This window comes from Teleopsis dalmanni, chromosome X (assembly GCF_002237135.1).
Source record: "Teleopsis dalmanni isolate 2A chromosome X, ASM223713v2, whole genome shotgun sequence".
Lineage (NCBI taxonomy): Eukaryota > Metazoa > Arthropoda > Insecta > Diptera > Diopsidae > Teleopsis > Teleopsis dalmanni.
In genome coordinates this window covers 10,771,274-10,793,914 of record NC_051848.1, presented here as the reverse complement: position 1 = coordinate 10,793,914, position 22,641 = coordinate 10,771,274, and the positions used below count along the sequence as shown (strand labels likewise).

General features: G+C 32.5%; 1 protein-coding gene across 1 annotated transcript in view; it reads left to right on the top strand.

Moving 5' to 3' along the window:
• Positions 1-20,041, top strand: part of LOC119688174 (GATA zinc finger domain-containing protein 14-like) — a 46,860-nt gene extending 26,819 nt beyond the window's left edge. The window contains exons 2-5 of the mRNA XM_038102859.1: positions 14,375-14,510; positions 14,625-14,836; positions 16,290-16,591; positions 16,747-20,041. Coding sequence (XP_037958787.1) covers positions 14,375-14,510; positions 14,625-14,836; positions 16,290-16,591; positions 16,747-16,906 — 810 coding nt within the window. The 3' untranslated portion in view covers positions 16,907-20,041. The remainder of the gene's footprint in view (positions 1-14,374; positions 14,511-14,624; positions 14,837-16,289; positions 16,592-16,746) is intronic.
• Positions 20,042-22,641: the final 2,600 nt, after the last annotated feature.

Here is a 22,641-nt window from a genome sequence, read left to right as displayed (position 1 = left end):
TATCTTTTATTCTACATATGTATATTATGATTTTTTCAATATATCAAAGATTTTTATAAGGTATTTATATATCTGTATTAACTAATATTAAACTTTTCTCATAGATATCAATTAACGCTTTCGAAAAAGAATTCAATAATTCCAATTTTAGTAGACAAGAGATGCCATGTTACTTGCTAAGAGGAATAGGTACAGTTTGAAGACCTGCTGTGTATTTGATATGAGTAGTACTATGTCATTATCTTTTTAAGAACTTACTTACTAATTTAACATATAGCAATTTACTAAAATAAGTTTATAATAAATATGATTATATAAAAAACAATTAACATTTTAAACCCAGCAAATACATCAAATTTTTTAGCTTTGGGTATTAAGGTATGAATCTCTATACTCCTTGAAAGTGATAATATATATCAAAGTATTTAATTACAATATTATGTATTTCACACTGTCATATTTATAGTCATTTTGGAATTAAAAATAATTAATGAGTACTTTCAGCACAATAATGCTTTAAAAAGCATTTAATTTTAGTATAGCACAAATTATTGTAATTTTGAGCTTATTAATGTTTTAAATTTCATCGAATAACTTGAAGGATTATAAACTATTTCAAATCTTTACTACAGTTTAAAGTACTCTTCAAGAAGAGCTCCTGAAAGTAAGTTTTTTACTTAAATTCACTTAAAGCATATTCAGTCACCTAATATGGTTTCCTAAAGGCCATGTTATGTAGAGTGTCTCGGGCACGGCAAAATTGACTCTTTCGGGCCAATTTCAGAAAATGCATGTTTTGTAGAGTGTCACATCAGTATTGCCACAATTGAAGAAGAGCTAAGAGAAGTCAATTATTCTTCGAATGATATCTGCCTAGAATCAAATAACAGAATCCGATATAAAGGAACAATTATTCTTCGAATGATATCTGCCTAGAATCAAATAACAGAATCCGATATAAAAGCATGATAGAGGCTCTATGTTCCACTGGGAGATGAGGATGAGAGAGAGATATATTCTTACTTTCAATTTGCCACCAAGTATAACCAGCAAGAAAAAATTCATAGAGGCTTTAAAAATATTAATTTATTATTATATTTTCTTATACTAAGTGTTAATAGTACTTACAAAATTAGACGGTTTTCCTAAAAATGGGAAAGTGTGATAATCAGATTATTAGCGGTTTGTAAAATAGGCTGTGTTGCTTCCTGCCATTTTTGCTCCAAAACGTATTAAAATTGTAGTAAATTGCTCCTAATATGCGCAAATTCTGACATTACAATACTGCTTTGGAAGTTCCGAGGCACAAATATCCCGGTTCTCATATTGAAATTTAAACCGACATATTATTTTTTCTCTCATTCTCAATTTTATAATTTGCAACAATTTTAATCATGCCGTGCCCGAGACACTCTAACATAGCCCTAACCAACAGTAACCATTCATCAAGGTCTCTAAGGAAAACAACTGCGGAATTCTTTCAATTTTTCCATTTATGATAGATCAACTTTCATACAGATGGTTTTTCTTATTTAGATTTCATATGCTTGGCAACTATGCCCTCAACCCTTCTCTGTCAATTGCAGTACTAAAAATCAAAACTCTGCCATACCTGATGTCAAGTTTTTAAGCCTGAAAATTTGTTTTCTATTTTGCAGTTTTAACATTCTCCTCCATTTTTCAGATTTCTGGATTGCTCTAAACTCAATAAATGCCAATATTAGAGTCAAGTTTATGGCATAAATTTGCAACCCATCTGGACTACCAAATCGAATTTTACGCAGTGAGCACTCCAAACTAAGAAAACTAAAAAACGTTAAAATGCAAATTTTAAATTTCATGAAAAGCTAAACTCGCGGTTTTACTGACTGCGAACTTCGTTTTTGGAATTCAAAAATTGTTTATTTAAATCGTTCGATTGTTTGTTTGGAATTCAGTGTCTATCTGTCTGTCTGTCCGACCATTCATTCCACCGACCATTTTTTAATTTTTCCACTTTTTCACTTCGTCGAACGTCCGAGTACTTTTGTCATTCGTCATGTATGAACAGGCCTGCTCCATGGATTGGCGCTACTTACTTATTGCTTGCAACTTCCCGCAGCTGCCGCCGGAAAAATCAAGGCAAAGCTTTGTGTCTCCTAGAGATTTGCCTCAGTATCAGCACTACTAGTGGTAAGGTGGTCCGCATATTTGTGTTAATTGGTTTGTTAATCGCTTAACTCATTTGTCGACATGTCGACTTATAACCTTTCCATTATTTATAATACGATGTAGCGCTTATTTTTCTCTTTGAAACATTAGTTTCAGCTGCTTAAGTGCAGCTTCAAATTAATCAGCTGTCCGTCTGTCGACTATGGCTGAGTCTGTGTGCCTCAGCTGACACATTTTATAATACAAGTTATAACTTATTTCTTAGTTTTTATTTTTATTTTTCATTATTAAATGCAACTTACTAATGGCTTTCGACAAATTGTCTGAAAAATTAGCATTTGGTTCAGTGTTAAATGCTTAAATAATTTGTGCTCTCTTAATTATTTTTAATTTTAAGTCTATTTAATTAAGTGTAAAAAAATTTCGTTCTGACTTTTCTGAATTATGACTTGGCAGATAGGCCGATACAGTCCCATAAGTGACATTAAAACTTTTTTGAATCGCCTTCTTCTGCAGACAAATGCCTCACACATACACGCTATGTTCGGCATTTATGTTATAAAACAAAACTAAAATCCAAATTCTTTTAGAATTAAAAAATTTCCTCACCATCGACAGCTGTTTCTATTCCGTAGATTTCTAATTACACGACATATAAATCTTAAATAAAAAATAAATAATCGCATAAAGAAGTCATAAACATTTTTTTCCCATGTCGGAGGACCTAGTAGTCCAATTCCTCATTCCTAGTTAACTTTAAACTTTATTTTTATGTCAACTCACGAATAAATAAATATCAATGTTAATTTTTTCTTGCTGAGAGTGACGCGTCTTTAGGACGAAAAGAAATTATTTAAAAGTTAGACGGCTTCGAATAGGAAAGGAAACACAAGGATCAAAATTTTATTTAATTTATTGAAATTTGGCTGATCATACAATGCTGTTTCGAGTATTGCCAAGTACTCACCATGAGTGGTCTTAGGATATATTCGAATTTCTTAATTAGTTTATACTCCGTATATAATTTAAATAAAGATTATAGTTTCCTAAGCGCCGCAATTAAAATTGGTTGGTCTATCTATCTATCTATCTGATCTATCTATCAGATCAGTTCTAAGGTTACAATTTTTTGCATAAAAAACACCAACAGCAACTAGCTGGGATGGAAGGTAATTGGATATTATATATTTGTAGCCATTTGCTGGATGGCTCGACTATGTATTCTAAGTTATATATTCAATGTAAAGTGCAGAAACACGATATATCAAATTGGTTAAAATAACCGATGTTATGAAAATCTGTCATTAAATCGTTGCATCAAGAAAACTATAAGCTTGTAATAAATTTGTTAAACAGTACTAATAATAGTCCTTAAAACATTTATAACTGTACTCAAGAATAGTTTCCGGAAGCATATTCATACTTCAATAACATTCTGTAATATATAACAACCCTCGTTGAATTGTTAGTTGATTCATATTGATCAAGAATATATTTCGTTAATAATGCTTCGACATCTAATTTGCAGCTTTATCTACATCTTGAAAAATTCCATTTATTCACAATAGTATGAAAGGTTAAGAAGGCATTTAAAGTGATGTCTAAAGCGTATTACTGTTTCGGTAAAGCAAGAGTTGACTTCTTCTTCGTGATATTTAAAAAGTACTTACATATCAGTATACGTTATAGTTGTTTCTATGCCATAATAAGTGTGGCACGGTTCTACCTAGACTATTATCGATGCCAGGAAGACTATTAGTTGTTTCTATATACTTTGAAATATGGGATTAACAAAATGCCTCTCGATGGTTTTTAAGGTTTAAAATAATAAACTTTTTTAAGTTTATTCAAATAAATTCCAAATATTTATTATTTTAATTTTATATGAAGAACTATGTTATTAAATTGGTTATTATGAATATATCTACAGATATTAATACAAATATCATAGCTTTAAATGGTTTTTTTGCATAGGTGTACATATCACATATAGATAGATAGTCACGTACTGTTTTCCAGTACTTCAAAATTCTATGAAATATCAATAATTGATGAAAACTTAAGATGTTTGAATTGCAGTATGTATATGCGAATTTCTCGAACATCGTTGTGCTCGAACACTTTGAAGCACCAATATTTACCCTACTTTTTTAATAACCGGAAATAGAAAATGTAATAATATTAATATCTCCATATCGTTTCATTGTGCTTGACTATTGCCTTTGTTTAAGTTTAAGTTTTGATTTTTAAGAATAATGTTGTGATTTTTCTTTCTGATATTAAACTTATTAACTTAGTGTCATCATATCGAATACCGGTGCATAGAATAGACTGTAGTTATGATTGCTATAATGTATGGCTATATATCAAAGCAAGTTTAGTAGACGGTTTCAGTGTTACCTGGTCTTAAGTGTGATCTTTGTGTAATAAAATAATGAAGATATTCCTAATGTCTGATTTAAAAACTTTAGTAAATGATGTCGCGGACTGACCCGTATTTTAGGAAAGTTTCTTTATTTTTTAATTCTATGAAGTACATTCTATAAGTACATAAATATCTCACTATCTGAATAAGCCAGTGTATAATGTAGTAAAAAGTTTGTGGTGGATTGCAGGCAGATTGCAGATACACTCGGTGAATTTATACATGATGAGTCACCGAATCGGATTTGCTTAATAGTCAATGTGTCTTTCCTCAATTTTTGATTTTTGGAACATTTCATATTTCACTTTCCTCACATTCATAGATATATGTATATACATACACATGTATAGATATTTGTAAAATTATTAATGAACTGTAAATGTCTGTGAATTCATCAGTTGTTGCTATGATATTGTGTTTATCATTCAAACATAAAAGATAGTAAAGTGTAAATAGATGGGAAAATGTAAGACAAAAATTATTTATATCTTTCACACAAGTTGGAACTTGGCACAGAATTGGTACCACAAGTGTTTGTCGGTGTTGCCAAGTTTCCTGAACTGACTACTTCCAACTAACGGATTGAACGGATCAGATTGGATTGGATTAGTTCGGAAGAGTTGCGTTACATGGTAGCCGTAACAGAATTATGGAGAAAATGCTTTAATTGCATTATTCTCATGAGTTTTCCTATAGAATAATGCCAGACATTGTAGAGGCATCGGCATTCGAGTATGCGGGCACTTGGACCGTGTGGTTGCACTATGATTGCTGTCACACTTCCGCGCTTGATCTCTGATCCAGTAAGCCAATGCAGTATTCAACAGCTGAGCAAATCTTTTACGATAAACAAATACGAGCAAATCCGTTTAAAAAGCGTATAACGAAAAAATATTTGCATTAGCAGTTGTCAGTTTTGCCAATTCAATTAATTTTTTTCACACAACTTAACATGACCGCATTCGTGAATTATTGCCCATACAATGTCTGACAAGTGTGAAGACATTTCAATTTGTTTGTCTATCTAAACGGGCACATAAATATTCTGTCCATATTCGTATATTCACGATCGTGGAATATTTGGCTGCGGAATTTATTTAATGTCAGTCGTAAGTCACCCGTAGGAAAACGACAATGAGGGAAGGCGTATCAATTAATTTTGAAAAAGGGTTCAATTTTGTTTTTGACATAAGACAATATATGTATATGTTTTTAGACATCTGAAGTAAAGGGATTGGCAAAAAAAGTCTAATTAATTAATTATCTAATACATATAGAGATATCGAGAGATAGAAACGATTAAGAAACTTCTATTGATGGTGGATAAATCTGAGGAACATGAAATTTTTTTATTCTAAAATTAATAAAATTTTGTGTATATATGTTTATCTTAACATATATATCTTAAATCTAAAATTAAACCCTAACCAATCTGTTTTGAAATAAATTTTAATATATGTAGAGTTGCCAGATTATCTCAAAGTTAACCTACAAAATCCAATTTAGATGGCTGTTTAACAGAATGATCTACTATTTTTAAATATAACCAAATTAATGCAAATTGTATTGAAAAAATAAAAAATTTAAGTAGTTATTGTTATTAAAGATTTTTTTTCGACGATCCATCATAAGCCGTCATACCATGACGTTTGATGCCGGTGTGCTAGATTCTTACCGACTAAAAGACCATACCTCTTCATAAGGGAGATCCTCCTGGTACCTTTTTTATAATACTTCGGAAAGATTTTCTGTTTTTCTGAATTGAATTAAAACTGCTTTTGTTAATTCTTTCTGTAGTCAATTAAGCGAACTATTGTTAGTTCTGTCGTATACAATTTCCATTAGTTTCCAATGGAGCCAAATAGTTATGTTATTAAAGCTGATGAATGAACATTAATTAGTTTATTCATTATAGTCCACATTCATTATTTTTCAAGTTTGAACTGAGCACTTTCATAAGCATAGTAGTATTATGATTAAATAATCCAATTTCATTCAATCCAACAAATCTTGAAGAGTCGTTCTTTAAACTTCCAGGTGTGAAGTTCAATTCGTTAGTTCAAAAAATAGAACCAAATAGATACCAGTACATTAATTTGCTACATATATCCAGAATATAAGTTATTTGATATAAACAATCACTGGTATATTCTTCACTATCTGACAAACATTCCGGAAATTCTAAAGGAACATTTGTACATTATATGACATCGCAATTTTGGGCACCGTTTTAAAATTGATGACTGTCCAAAAGTTTGAAAATACAAAATATTTTTCTGGAAACAATTCAGCAATGTAGTGATATTTCAGCAATAATACTCCAATTATATTTACACTTTATTAATATATTATAATAACATAAAGTATAGGCAATTTATTATACTTACTAATGTCTATAATGTCTATAATTAGCGAAATCCAACTTGATTTTTATTCACACAAGTATTAAAATCTCTAACTATTGGGTGTGACGTGACCTATTTCATATAAAAATCTAACTTCACATAACATTAATTACATATTATATAGTATATATAGGCTAAATTAACTATTCTTCAAAATGTCAATGATCAGGTGTGAGTCCGGCAACACGAGGGTCAGAGCCCACAACTTCGGCTTTACTGACCAATAAGAATGGTTCCTTAAAGGTGAGTGTTGTGGTTAAAACTCACATCGATATATTACTAAAAAATTTTAATTAAAGTTAAAATTGTTTTAGTCAATTTCTTTAATGCAAATTAGTTGCTGCTATAAATGTGGACTTTTTTTTGGGTATAAAATTTATAAAAAAGTGCTATCAATTTTGCCTTAAAAACTCCGAATAATTTTTGCCCAACATAATATGTATTGATTGCATTTTCAAAAGTATGAACGATGTTCTTCAATGTTTATAGAGTGGCCAAAACATGTTTGAGATATGCTAAGCAGTATTCATTGCACCTCGTATTTCTCTAAGCACCTACTGTAGCTGCAGTAGGGTTGGTCCTTCTTCTTAGGGTGAATCTGATTTCCTTATTCGATACATGTTCCATTAGCTTTATTTACAGCTTATATGTATTTACGGTAGTTGCGTCTATAATTTCTTAAGCATATAGGCTCCAAGTTTGGATACTGCCGAATCCAATAATATTGCGAAATTCTCGTTCTTGTCCGCGGCGAACCTTCTTAACCTCAGCAACACAGTGAACCTGAATTTATTTCGTTAATCGCGAACTTAATGGATTATAAACGGGCAAAAATGTCTTGAATTGCCTGTCTTATGAATTTTGTTCGCATTTTTTATTCGTTTAAGGAGTGGCAGGCCGGCCAGCGTGCCAGCAAAAAATTCGTTGTCTAGAGATAAAGTATGAAACAGAAATTATCTCATTAAGGTTGATGTGTTTTTTTTTTTGTATATCTCGAATATTTATTATTTTCATTTTCTGTGCTCATTTAAATATTTATTATGTAGCAACGCGTCATATGCATTTACTTTTCATGCATGTTGAGCAGGTCAGGCGCGCTGTGATGTAATGTACGGCACAAGCCAGTTCGAGTGCGAACCTCGATTAAAATATTTCTGATTTACCGGCATTCGTTGTGCACAGACGGATTTGCATTCTATGCAAAGAGATAACGTCTAACTTGGATCGATAAAATGTCTTACCAGTATTTGACAAGAGTCAAACGTACGTCAACGAGAGCTAAGCCACATAATAATCGCTGTATATATGTCAGAATGCTTGTATCTATCAATCGCCTCAATTCACTCACTATGCCAAACGAGTAAAGCGTGGAGTGGACTGAAAGTACTGAAAGCTACCAAACAGATTGTATTTCCAGATTCTGACACGTTGTCTAACTTTATTAAATGTTTAAAGTAAAAGTAACTAATTTGTACAAAATTATTAACTCTAAGGAATATATGAATCCATTTTTAAATAGCAGTAGTGGCATTCTCAAGAAGTGGTCGATGAAAATAGATTCACCTATTTTTATAGAGAAATATTTAAAATTTTTATGCATTTTTAAAAAATTGAGGTTATGTTTGCAAATTTTCTATACTTTTCTACCGAAAGAATACTGAATCGTCCCATTTGCAGAAAGTGTTTCGATGAATTTCGCAGTCTATGTAATAGCTGTATTCCGCTCGTCAAAAGAGTATCACGGCAGTGGGACAGACTCCAAATTCGGGCTTGAAGTCTATGATTGCATATACCGGGAGTTTTTATGAAATGAAGTTGTTATTTTTTTTTTAAAAGATGTGAGAGCAAAAACAAAATAAACAAAAAACAAAGAGTTATTAGATAGAAAAGAGATTAAAACTTGATTGCTCTGATTTTTAATTCTCTTTAAGGCAATAAAAATCTATTCTCTTGAGTTATGTTCTAAGGGTACTAGGTTTGCTCACAGTAGACTAAAACGACCACATCTTAATGATTCTGTACTCTGTAACACTTTAGGACAATAAAAAGGATCTGAGATATCGTTAAACTTATCTCCATAACTACACTTCAAAGTCAAATTGACAAACATCAAAAATCGCACAAAGCAAGCAATAACCCAAATATAAAAACAAGATGAGATAATAAATATCGTACTATATTATATTATTATAAGCATGATGCGCTTAACAATTTATCAAATTATGGTACGTTTTGCATATGGACTCACATCTTCATCCTTAACAAAGCTAGATAACATTGGAGTGCGTAGAACATATGCCGATTGACAGGCAACCTCAAGCTAAATGAGCTGCTTACAATAACAAGAGATGTAGTTATACGAACGGAAGCCATCTAGCTTTAACTCAATAACGACATCCGAAAATCGAAGGACGAAAAAGGACCCGTCTACTTCGGCTAATCTTTCACTTCAGTGGGGCCACTTGTTGGACGGCGCGCTGCCCCAAACTCCCACAATATATGGTATATAAATCAATATAAATTTTGTTTTTACATTAAGAAGTTGCGAGATAAAACATCCTCCATTCGCCAAGAAGGCTTTTTGATACTACATTTCTATTCCATTTGGAAAGACGGTCGGAATTTTTGCAAGCAGTTGGACGCGTTGAATATGCGAGATAAAGTACTTTATATAATCATTTTCAAGTTATTTCCGTAGTAACTTAGATCAAATCTTTATGCAAATCGTCAATCATATTTACACTACTATTTATTTATACTACGTTTATAATAATCACTTTTTGGGCTTAGGTCTTGGTATCACCCCCTAAACGGCAGTTTTTTAAAACCATTGAAACTGCGACTTAATATTCGTAATAGCAATACTTTTTGGAAAAAAGTATGCATCCAAAATTTTAGCAAATGTATTTCTTCTATTTGCGTTACCTACAACATATGCACGTTCCCAGAATTAGCATATGCAAATATTATGAGAGTAATATTTCAAACGAATTTTGCCTGATACTCCCGTTGGTTCGGAACAGTGGTCCGGTTTACCATGTTCTATTGATTTACCTTCCAGTCTTAAATTCGAAGCCATATTTTAAAGGTGAATTCACTTTTTCTGCTGCCCCTGCATTAAATGTTTGCAGGCATATCGCTACCGTTGAGCAATCTACACCATCTCCTTCCTATGCCACCTAATTGCCTGCTGCCTACTGCCAACTGCCAACTGCCAACTGCTAACTGCGCCCTCCATGGCCTTCGCTATTGCATCGATTGCGCTTCACTTTTAATGGCTGAAATGCATTGTTTGCCTTTCTGTTCAGGATTCTGCGCTCTGGAACGAAATTTGTCAAGCACCGAAAGGAGCAGCATACAAACTGGCTGAAAGTTGAAAAGGTGAAGGGAACGCGAATGCAAACGGACCAAGCACGGGAACGCGAACGGAATTGCAAATAACAAAACGCGAAAGGTATAAAGAAACCACTGAGCGGGGGCGCTCGGAAATATGTTGTTTCGCATGCCACATTTACCTTTTCTTTTTTCCTGTGTAATTGCACTGAAGTGCCCTCGTATTCCAAACGCGAATAAAGTTTTGTGAGGCTTTCACCCAAATTGAAAACTATTCAGATGCGGTACGCGATACTCAGATACTCATAGGTATGACTTTTTACTTGCAATGAAAATAAAAAAGTGAAATGCTTTTAGAGCAGTCTTACAATTTTTTCCAGTATTTATTTAAGTTGAATTTTTATTTAAGGACCTTAAAGGGAAAACTAAAATTTTTATTTGATCGCTGAGATTTTTATGCTTAGCTGTAGAATGGCTTTAGGGCGATGAATGTTTTATATCACCGATAAAAGTTTTAAAGTCATTTAACTACGAAAATTTACTATAAGTAGTACCATTCATCTAATATTAATTATTTACTGCATAATAACTTCGAATTGATTTTTATATATAAAGTGAAAACGGATTTCAGGTCATTGGAGATGATAGCCCGAATAAGGATTTAAGAGAATATAACATTTTTGGTTTGTAATTTTTTAATTCCTCTAAATCTGAATCCTAAATCCTTCTTAGCTGAAAACAATCAACTGAAATGCATTCTTGATTTCAATAAAAAATTTAAAAAATTTAACAACTTGGATTGCTGGTTTTTAACTTATCGTCGCATTGCAATTGACAATTGATTCGCGACTTCAAAATAAATTAATTGACACTCTTGATAAGAGACACTGTGAATTAGTTGCGAACGTGATTGTGTCCGATACGTGACTCGTCTTTATATTTTATTTCCATTTGTCTGTTTTATATATATTTGTATCTTACTTACTTACTAACTTGATTGGCCTTTAAAGTCGTAAGTCATGCATGAACATGTCAAGCAGTCTCTACAAGTCTGTCGGTTCTGGGGTTTACTATGGTTAGTTGATAATACCGAGTGCCTTTATATCAGTTGTTACTTGGCATTTTAAATGCAGATATGGACGTCGTCTACCGGGTTTTCTATCAGTAGGTACGGAATCAAACACCTTTATAGCCAGAGCGTGACTATGCTGTTGTCATTATTTAACTCATATTTTTCATCATTTCATTTAATTTGATGTTCATTACCAGTGCGGATGGAACCATAGATCTGCCAAAGTATTTTTTGCTCAAATGCTTCTATTGCCATCTAATCACTGTTAACTATAATACAAGCTTCTTATATCTAGTGATATATCGCTAGTGAAATAAGTTATCGCTGTTATATATATGAAACTATATAACATTTGATATATTGATAAGGTGTATCTTGTAACTAACATCTCCTAAAGAAATTAAAAGGGACTAAAATAATAATAATACATAATTGAAGAACTTATGGTATTCAGTTTGAGTAACTAGCATATGTCGTGTGACAACAAAAGAAAATATCAATCACTTTGAGAAACTCGGTAGTAAGATAATATCGATAATAATGACGGGTCTGTAATCGATGCTAACAGTCAGCTAAAGGAAGTATTCTCTTATAATATCTTGCACTACATGAGAGTCTCCTATATGATTGTTAGTTTGTAGGACTGATACATCACTTCCTAAAGTTATGGTACAACACAATGAATATCATATATAATAGATATGTTCAAGTGTTAAAATGCCTATTGCTCGCTGCTATTTGAAAGTGCTAAATTACAGATATATATGTGAGTAGAAGATTCTGTCGCACTGTTAATATTACTTATACTTATAAATGGAAATTGTGAAGCAATTTTTTCAGCTTTATTAAAGCAACGAACTTGTTTCAGATTTTATGGTAGATTGATGTGTAGCATAGGAATAGTAAGGTAAAAAGATATAGCATTGCTCTTGCTTCAGTTTTTGATTTTTATGAGTAATGCTTACACACGGAATACAAAATGGACCGATTATTAAGTTGCAAGGTTTGATAGTAATTGAAATTATTCACCTACAACTATCTATAAATTATCATCATATATAGATCTTTAGTCTTGCATTTTCATCAGTATAAGCATGCCTGACACTCGGAATCAAAAAGTAGAGAGTTATAAATTGTAAAGCTTAAAAGTGTTCAAAATTTCTTCTCTTTCTACAAGTTGTAGATAGTCTTCCTATATTGGGCTTTGATGTACTATTTTTATTAGTACTTGTGGATGCTTACCACTTTAAATCGAAAAATAGGGGATATAAAGTTTCAAGGTTTGGGAAAGATTAGCATTTACATTAAGACTGAAAAGTTTTCGGAAATTCTCATTTAAAATTCGCGCGCTGTATATTTTTCGATATTTTAAGTTTATGTAGTTTGGCAGCACTGTCCTTATTTACTATGCCAAAAATGAGCGCGATCTGTCAGACAGTTCGTTTACGGCAGCTGTTGAAACCAGTTCACCTCAGTAGTGCGTTGCGAAATGTCTTCGACGGTCGTACGACCGTCCTGAAAGGCTTTGTACCACTCATAAACTTGAGTTTTCGATAAAACTGATTCCCCATAAGCCTTTTGTAGCATTCGCAACGATTCTGCACACGAAATTTCGTTCGAAACACAAAATTTGATGCAAACTCTTTGTTCAATATTTTTTTCCATTGTTTTTTTCGCAACGCACTACTGAGGTGAACTGGTTTCAACAGCTGCCGTAAAACGAACTGTCTGACAGATCGCGCTCATTTTTGGCATAGTAATTAAGGACAGTGCTGCCAAACTACATAAACTTAAAATATCGAAAAATATACAGCGCGCGAATTTTAAATGAGAATTTCCGAAAACTTTTCGGTCTTAATGTATGTTTCTTATTTTTTAGATTATTTTTTTGTATGGAATTTTGACGTTCCATTTTTTACATTTCATGTATGCTTGACTCTCGCAATCCAAAAGGAAAGATTTTTCTCATACTCCCTTAATGTATAGGTTGTCTCCTTATATATGGTATTAAGACTCTTATTGTATTCTGATGTATTTGCGCATTTAAAAGGTCTTTAAAAATTGTCAATACTAATGAAGTCTAAAAAGTATTCAAGTGTGTTTGCGAGGATTCTTGATTTCTTATAAACTGAGTAGAGTGTTTAGTGTTTGGAGATCTTTAGGAGAGAAGCCTTTTCGATAATTGAATGATATCACAATATTTAATAGAAAAATTGAACTGAAAATAAATTAAAATAAATAAATTGCAAATATTTCGAATAAATTATTTCTCGTATCGAATGTGAAAGTTTGGGGCATTTATAAGTCGGTGTTAACGGGATGTGAATTTTCTAAGGTGTGTATATATATTTATATATATACATATATATTTATACATATATATATAAATATATACATATATATATATATATTATATATGTGTATGTGTGTTAGTTGTGGCTGTATGCGTCGTTAATTTTCTTTTTGTTTTGGCATTTATAAGTTAACAATATTTGATTTTTTATGAAATTTTTAATGTTTATCGAAAGTAAAAGTGGCTACAGCAGGAAAGCTAAGACGTTTGAGCTTGCATTTCTAACGACTCGTCCGTTGATTGAAAGTACGTAGGAGTGCTTTCGATAGCTACGTAATACTTGCAACCTGCAAAAGATGTACGCCAGAGGCAGCACACGATCATATGGCAAATGTGCAGCATTTGAAGCGACCTTACGTGCTCTAACAGGAAAAAATGCTTAAAATAAGAAATGGAATATTTATTGCTTTCAGCTGTCTGATTGTCAGTCCATTCGACTAAATACTAACTTGCCCGCCTGCTCGCCTGCTCGTCTGCTCTCCTGTCTGCCTGTAAGCCTGCATACCTGTATTCCCTCTAAATCTGTCTGCCATTTGCTATTTTTTTTTTAATTTCAATGCAATCTTAAATTTAATAGAACGCCCCAATTTCATTTTTGTATAAATCTTTTTTCTTTTTCTCTCTCTTCCTTTTAGGACGAATCAGAGCATTTGTATTCACGCTACTACATTCCGGGTACTCTGACGCGTCAAAAGCAGGAAGAGCTTGGCACATTTGATGCTGTTCAGGAAACACGTCGCGCACATGCCTCCAAACATAATCAAGGCAAAGGTAAATAAATAAAATAATGAGTCTAACAGATTTCTTCTGAACTCCACTCTAAACTATGCTCTCGTTTCTTACTATCTTATTTTACTGTCTATTTCCACTTTTGCTTCTTTATAGATTTAGCCAATGCACACGTGAAGCAGATCTTATTGGAAGCGAACTGCAATATACCACAACGACGTGTTGAACGCATACAAAAGGATCCTTCCAAAATTTATATGCCGCATTGCACTGTGCTCTACAGATGCGGCGATGACACTGGCTGCTGCAGGGCTGAACGTCAGACTTGTGCACCAAAACGCACCAAAAGCGTAGATCTCTATTTCTTCGTAAGTATCATAATGGTTTGCATATATATTTTATTTATAATAGATGTCTCGACTCTAGTAAAAATTTATTGTATACGCTTACTCAATACTTGGCCCAACGCCTTCCGTTTCTCAATCCACTGGGCTTCCTATTCCATTGGCATTTCTAAGAATCACCAAGATACTTTGTACAATTATTTAGATTGGTATGAGATGCCGAATCTATTATATTCACTTTTAAAGGATGCTATTAGTCTATAACTAATTAAGGTTGACTTAAAGCCTTCAGTTACTCAATCTATTAGCTTTCCAATTCCAATATCATTTGTTGGTATCGCTAAGGTGTAACACTTTTTTCGTTGTTAGTCATCTACGCTTCACGTGCTATATGGCTAATAATATAAATAGTACAATAAATTCATTCCTTACCCTGTATTTAATATCTTTTGCGGAGAATCTAGAAATATTATTTACAGAATTCAAAAGAGTGCTTTGTTTTTCCATAACTGTTTATTCTGTACTAGTAGCTAAAGTGCCGAATTCTAATTCAATAGAATTTTTCCTAAGATTTCAGATAATCTGTTTGATTCTGCAGATAGTGTCTAATATTTCCACTGTCGACCACCGTAATAAAGTCTTAATTATATAAACTTTGCTTAATATTTTTTATATAAGCTATTACGCTATTTTGACCGTGAAAAATCTCAATATCGGTTTTGTTGTCTTCTCTTACTCGTAGTATTACGTAAAAATTCATTACACTAAAGAAACACTGCACCAACATTTCATTAGAATGCACTCCCTGAACCCAAACAGCTACTTCTTTGTCCCATTGAAAATCGAATTTCATTCCAAAACCAGAAACTCAATTAAATTTTGAATTCATTTGATTTATTCGAAATTAATTTCCCTAAATTTGTATACCTCAATTAAAGCAATTGTTCACGTTCACGTTCACGAGTTCCGTTCCAAGCCACTTTTTTCTTTTCACTCATTTGGAGCATTTGAAGGCTGAATGTTGGCTTTTGTGTAGCTCTTCTCTTGTTTATGTAACAATTAACTTCAATGCCAGTTCACAGAAGGTTAAACTAATGTGAAGAATACATAACCGCACTCTACAGTCGGTAACTACAAATCCATATATGAAGAGCTATATATTGTCACTACTTTTCCAGGTTTTGTATTTATAGGTAAGAACAAGTCTTATTAAGATTTTGTTTCATCAGTTGGCATGGATTTGTAGTTTTGGATTGCTACCAATATTTTTACCTTACCGTTGAGTTGCATTTCCAGATATTTTAATTTGTTTATGATTTTGTGGTAGATATTCTTTATACTTCTATACCTTTTATTGAATTTTTGAAATATATCCTATTCATTTTAAATTTATTTATGGATCGATTTAAGGATCGAAATGGATAATATATTGAAATCTATAAATTTGTTTTTCCTTTTTATTCAATACTTCTTCAAGGTGAAAGGTGTTAACGATAGACGTGGTTCTATTGAACGTCTTACATTCATCAATCATACTGAGTGCCATTGTGTCGATAAGTCAAAGCATCCACCGGACGAGTATGGCAGTTTAACAGCGTTCACTCTCTCCCAAAATAGCCAAACGCTACGCCGCGCTACTATACTCAATTGTAATTGCCCCAAATTGTACGAAAAGATTCTCCAGGAAGACGGCTTCTGCCGTTGTGATTGTTCATCAGGTAACACCGGCTGTGATTGGTTAAAGAGTGGTATGGAACATTTCTCTATGATTGATAGAAAGTAAGTACCAAGACTGATGTACATTCGTAATATGTACTTATTTAAAATTTACCCATTTAGATACAATATATGTGTTTACTCTATAAAGTAATATATGATTCTCTTAATCAGATATTTGAAAACACAAAATGTTTCTTTTTCTCTTCTTATTACAGATGCATACTGGATGGACGATGTAAGTCCCCCACATGCCAGTATGGAAGTTATATTAAGAAGCACGGTCGTTGTCCACGACGCGAGGAACAACTTTCAGTCAATCTGGGTTCGTCGGCAATGTATAGCGCAAATGCAATCTCATCGCACAAATATCAATAAATTGTGATTGAATGCAAAACTCAATGCACCCAAGCCAAGAGGAACGAAATATATCTCAATTAGTAGTTGCGTGTTCCAGCACGACTGCATGAAGTACGCGCTGGATCTTTGGTCTTTTATAACACTATACTCTTTCCTGCTCTACAAAATGCGCGCTGCAGGACGCGCACTATAAGCCTTCTATTCCCAGAATAACGTCTGTTTTTTCAACTTTTGATGATCCAATTCAAAAGATGATGAAGAAGAAGATTTATTGCTGCACTTCGAATGAGAATCAAAATACTTGAATGAGTTATGTGCTTTATTCACATTATATAAAATTGTTAACTTAAGAGAACCAAGAAGGAAATTTACACTCTACTCTCAATAATTTTACTTAGACAAACTACGAATTTTGAACCTTTTTACTAATAGTTTAGAAATCAAAATCAAAAACAAAAAGCAAAAGAAAAAGAAATACCAAAAAAGAATTAATTAATTAAAAGCAAAAATTATTTAAAAAAATATTCAACAAAATAAAATATGGTATTCATATTCAAAGTAGGGTCGAAACATAAGTACATTTCTTCAGATTTACTCACACACACACACGCGCACCTATTCGAAATTTTGACATATTTTGTTGTACATACTTGACTGTATATATTTCCTTTATTGTTTTATATTTTGGGGTTTTGCGAAACTGAGTTAGTTCAATTATATTGCAGTGCTAAGAGAGAGAGAGTAGGGTGAAATTGAGTTAGAGATAAGCGAGATACGAGTTATGCTCTCCAAACGAAAGGTAGGTCCTTGTTTCAAATTCGGGTCTTTAGCAAGAAAAATTGAAAGTAATGTTTTCCAAAGTAATTTTCTATAATAGGAAAAATCAATACTCTTTAATATAACACTTTTTTATGAATATATATTCCGACAGTGTACCTTGGAAATAGTATTTTAATTTTGTAATGTCTGTAAAGCCGTACCATAAGGTTTTGTTTATTTATTAAAATATCTTGAACTTCTGGGAAATCAGTATTATAAATAATAATCTATATATCTGGCTTCTTTAAATCAGTGCAGGGACTTTTGCAGGAACATATTTGACAATTCGCCATCCCTACTCTGAAGATAAAACTTTGCCGCTAACTAAAGGCGCACAAAAATGTATCTTCAAAACGAGATTTTAATCCAGCAAATAATCAAATCATCAAATTGTGCTATCAATTTGGATAGTTCTATGGTAAGCCGTAAATGCTTAATAATATAGACGTCAATATAATTTTTTAACCAAAACTAACACAATGGCTCCCCATTTCTGCGAGGTTTTTAACTCCCTAAAAACCAGTAATTCCAATCCCACCGTTTTGTAACAAAATATTGTAACATCTATACTTTTTATGTACGCCTACTACATAAACACTGTACCATAGATAGTTCAGTGCTACCCAGAAAAGAATTTTGGTTTTGAAACTAATATATTGTGACATCATATATATAATCGATATTAAACTAAAAAATAAACAAGATTTCTCACTTTTATGTTTTTTGGAAGGAACCGATTAACACCATGGACTTTGTATTACTTATCAAAAATGAACATATAAACAATTATTTATCTTGTGGAATAATGATATAAAGGTTATTAGTTTTTAAAATTAAAATGGTTAAAGGTGGTAATCGGATGAAAAATAACGAATATTTTATCGATTCTTTTGTATCTTTTGTATCTTTTAGATTTCGCAGCACAGAACTTCGATTTCGATACAAATTACTTCACTCAGATCCAAACTCATTTGCAAAAATGTAAATTTTCTTTAAAAATTAATACAATAAGAGCTTTACCTAAATGGCCACTCAGAGAAACGTATATTTCTTCTAACTGTGCAATGGTGTAAATCCCCTGTCTACATACTCTCTTTTGAACAAAGCAAATTTCTGGTCCCATTGGTATCCACCAAGAAAAATCTTTCTGTCTTTGTATTTTCTTTCATATGAGTATTGTTTTTCGATATTTTTCCAGTATTTCCAGTATATAAAAACTTCCATTCAACAATGTAAATGGAATCTTTCATCTGCGGTCGAATGGTGTAGTATCTCTTTGAAAATGTCAGCAATCAAAACTGACTGAGAAAGAACGGCACAGATATGCACAAATTTGAACTTATATATATTCCAAAAACTATTAAAGTTCTAATACAGTCAGGACCTACTATATTTTCTAGTTGAAATTCAGTTGTCTTTTATTACGATTGTGATGTTAATAAATTTAAACTTATATATTCCAAAGACAATTCAGGTGGCACTAAAGTCAGGACCTACCACAATTTCTGCTAAAAATTCCGGTATTTTTGATTAAGATTGTGATGACGACTTGTCGACAGTCCCAGCTATAAGAACTTTTATTGATCAGAGAAATATTCCCTTTAATGGGGTAATATTATAGTCTTACGTTTTAGAGTCTAAGGTACATTAGGTCTAGATATTACCTTAGCACTTTATGTCCCACTGAACCCGGCGCCTATCACAACCGACACTCAGAATTCTAAGCTAAAGCAATATCACAGTTTCGCATACATACACACAATTACACGCACACATGTATACAAATTTCCAAGCTCATCTCGTATGTATTCTGTTAGTATCTTAGCATCAATTTAACATTAAATTTAAATTAAAAAAACAACAAAATAACAAAAATACAAAAACACAAAACAAAAATAAGATAAAAAGTTCAAATTGATTACCAAAAAATCCCATAAAATACAAGATTACATAAAATGCATTCAACGAAATGATTTCGATAAGAGATTCCAATGATATTTTGACTGCCTTTGAGTTAATTAGTTTAAGTATTGTAGATTTGCTCCCAGTAGCCTCTCGTCTTCTGTGCGTATTTTCGTTATGATTTCCTACTCACTGCAGATACGAGCAGAGACGTCGATGCGAATCGTCGCAGATACATGGAGGAGAATAAGTAGAGGCAGCGTAGGTCTTATTCTACGCATTTGCCACTTACGGATAGTGTGCATACCACTTGCATTTTCTGAGGCAAAAAGTATCTTCCAGATACAGTATCTGCAACTAATGTCCGTATCTTGTATCCGAAATCTTATGGCGAGTTGCAAATTTTTGTTTTTTTTTACGCATAACTCTAGTCAAGCGTCTTGTAATATAATTAATAAATTTTTAATGATAATTTTTTTAATGATATATTTTAATATTTTAATAGTTTTAAATATTATATTTTATGTTTTATATTTAAGCTATGCTTATGATATTTTTTATCTGAATTATTCACTAAAAACTGATTTTAAGCTTACCATGGCGTTACGAATGGCAAATTGTTGAAATTGTATTTAAATATTATTAAGGATTGCATGCCTCAAGATAAATATTTTAAACATACTTTATATTTCATTCTCATGTATTTTAGATATTAATTATTTAAGCTGCGAAGCAATAATATTTAGTGAAGTACTCAACTGCACAGATACAAAACTGTTTTACTTATGTATTTCGTTAAGTGCTTAACTTAGAGAAACTTGTATAAATAAAACTTTCAAATAAATTTAAAAAGAATTTGTTTTATTTCCTCTATTAATTCTATTCACGGAAAGAAAAGAAAAAAAGCTAGTCACCAGTAACTAGTTAGCATTAATACTGGTGGAAAAGCACTCCCCAGAACGTCTTTCATATATTGTCATAAATATTGATCTGTCACTCCATCTATGATAGCATTATCGACCATCTGAGTTGCGCTGTATAGCATTCCTTACAGCATAATGACTCCGTTCCTTGAGGTTACAAGGTTGCTATATAAGTACGGGTTTGGTCCAACATTCCCACTAATTTGTCTCTTCACAAATTACTGAGTGGGTAGTGGTTGGGGGTTATAAAGGGGGGAAGAGGAGGGGTGGATTGGGTGGGTGATATATAAGTGAACGTTAACTTGGATACAGACCGAGAAACCGGGCCACTTTGTGACGAAACTTTGTGTACGTAGTAGGATAGGAGAACATATGTGCGATGTCTTGAGGTGAAGAGCTGCAGTTAGGGCACACATTAGGAATAAACGTGTTTATGCGTGACAACTAACTGTTTAGCATTTGGATTTTTGCGCTTTTTATATGTGCTACGACAACAAAAACAATAATAACAACAAATACTACTATCAATATATCAGAAATAATCTCCAAAAGTATTACAAAGAAAAATAAAATTCGTATGTCGTATCAGAGATTTAAGAGATGGCAAAAGATGGATATTTATCTTTTACATTTGTTGATGTATTACAAGAAAGGCGTTAAAAACTCAGGCATCAACATTTCTAAATATGAACCACATCAAACCAGGGAGGTGGAGGTTCAAAGAAAATTCTTTTCTGGTTATATGGTTTACTTTTAATGGTCTCACCTATTATACGAGTGCATTGAATTTATTTGAGCTTCTCTAGAAAACTCGTATACATCATATTATGATCTACAGCTCTCACCATATCAAGTAAAAGCTTTTTAAAAAATATCAAGAAAATAGAAAATTGGCCAGACTGGCACTAATTCCATACTTAACATCAGTCACGTAACCATGATTGTGTCGAAGAGGGTATAGGATATACTAGCTAATGTTTTTAGCAGATTTTCTCCAGTGTATTATCTGTAGATTAAATTGTCAAAGAGCTGTATATTTTCCTTTATTTCCTCTCTGGCTACATCACTACTTGACATACTTTTACTGTATTTTAAACATTTTACTTTTATATTAAAGAGAAGGATTTTGATTATCCGAACACGCCCATTTCGCATTGGATTTTAATAAAGGCAGCTATTTTGAATGATGTATTGGTCTCGATAAAGCTTGAAATAATAATTTGATGAAACTAACTAATTAATAGTTATAATGTGTACAAGTCAAAAAAAAATCATGCAAAAAGAAAAGCAGTGAATACGTATTTGCATATATTCGTATATAGGTATGTATATATATAATATATAAAACGTATTCACTGGTTTCTCTTGACTTTGAAGAGCACTCTAATTAACTCGAAAATAATATTATGACTTCAGGCCACTAAAACTATTTTGTATATATTCTTTAATACGCTAAATGACTGAAATAGAGACAACTGAACATGTTGCTCTTTGATATTTGAGAGGTTATAAGTGCAGCGTTCCTTTTAAGAACTGTAAGCCAATAGATGGCTTTAGTTGTCTATTGGAACCCGTTTGGAACCATTTGTATAAGGCTGGATATAATAAGAAGCTCGATGTATGCAAAAAACGTAATGGACCAAGTTTCCATCTGCAATTCGATGTGGCTGTGGTTGCTGACTGATGATAAAAAGTGACTTGTAATCACTTACGAAAAGTCAAGCGAAAGCAGTTGTGGTCGCGATAAACTCGCTAAATCGGTGACCAAGGTAGGATTGACGGATAGGAGATTTTTGCTGTATGTTTGGTAAGATTGGGAGGATATGTACTATCAACAATTGGAGGGTCTGAAGGAACCAATCTCCCAGAAAGAGCCAGCTCTGGGCAATTGGAGAAGAATTACATTTCATCAGGACAACGCCAAGATACACTTATCAGTAATGGCTCCCTAAAAGCTTTGGAAGCTTGGATGGGAAGCTTTTATCCACTCACCTTATAGTCCATTCACCTTAAAATGCCGCATTTAAGTCAAATACTTAAATCTGATCATTCTAACTATGGTAAGTAATTTTACCATTCAATTTTATGCAAATATAATGGATTTTTTTT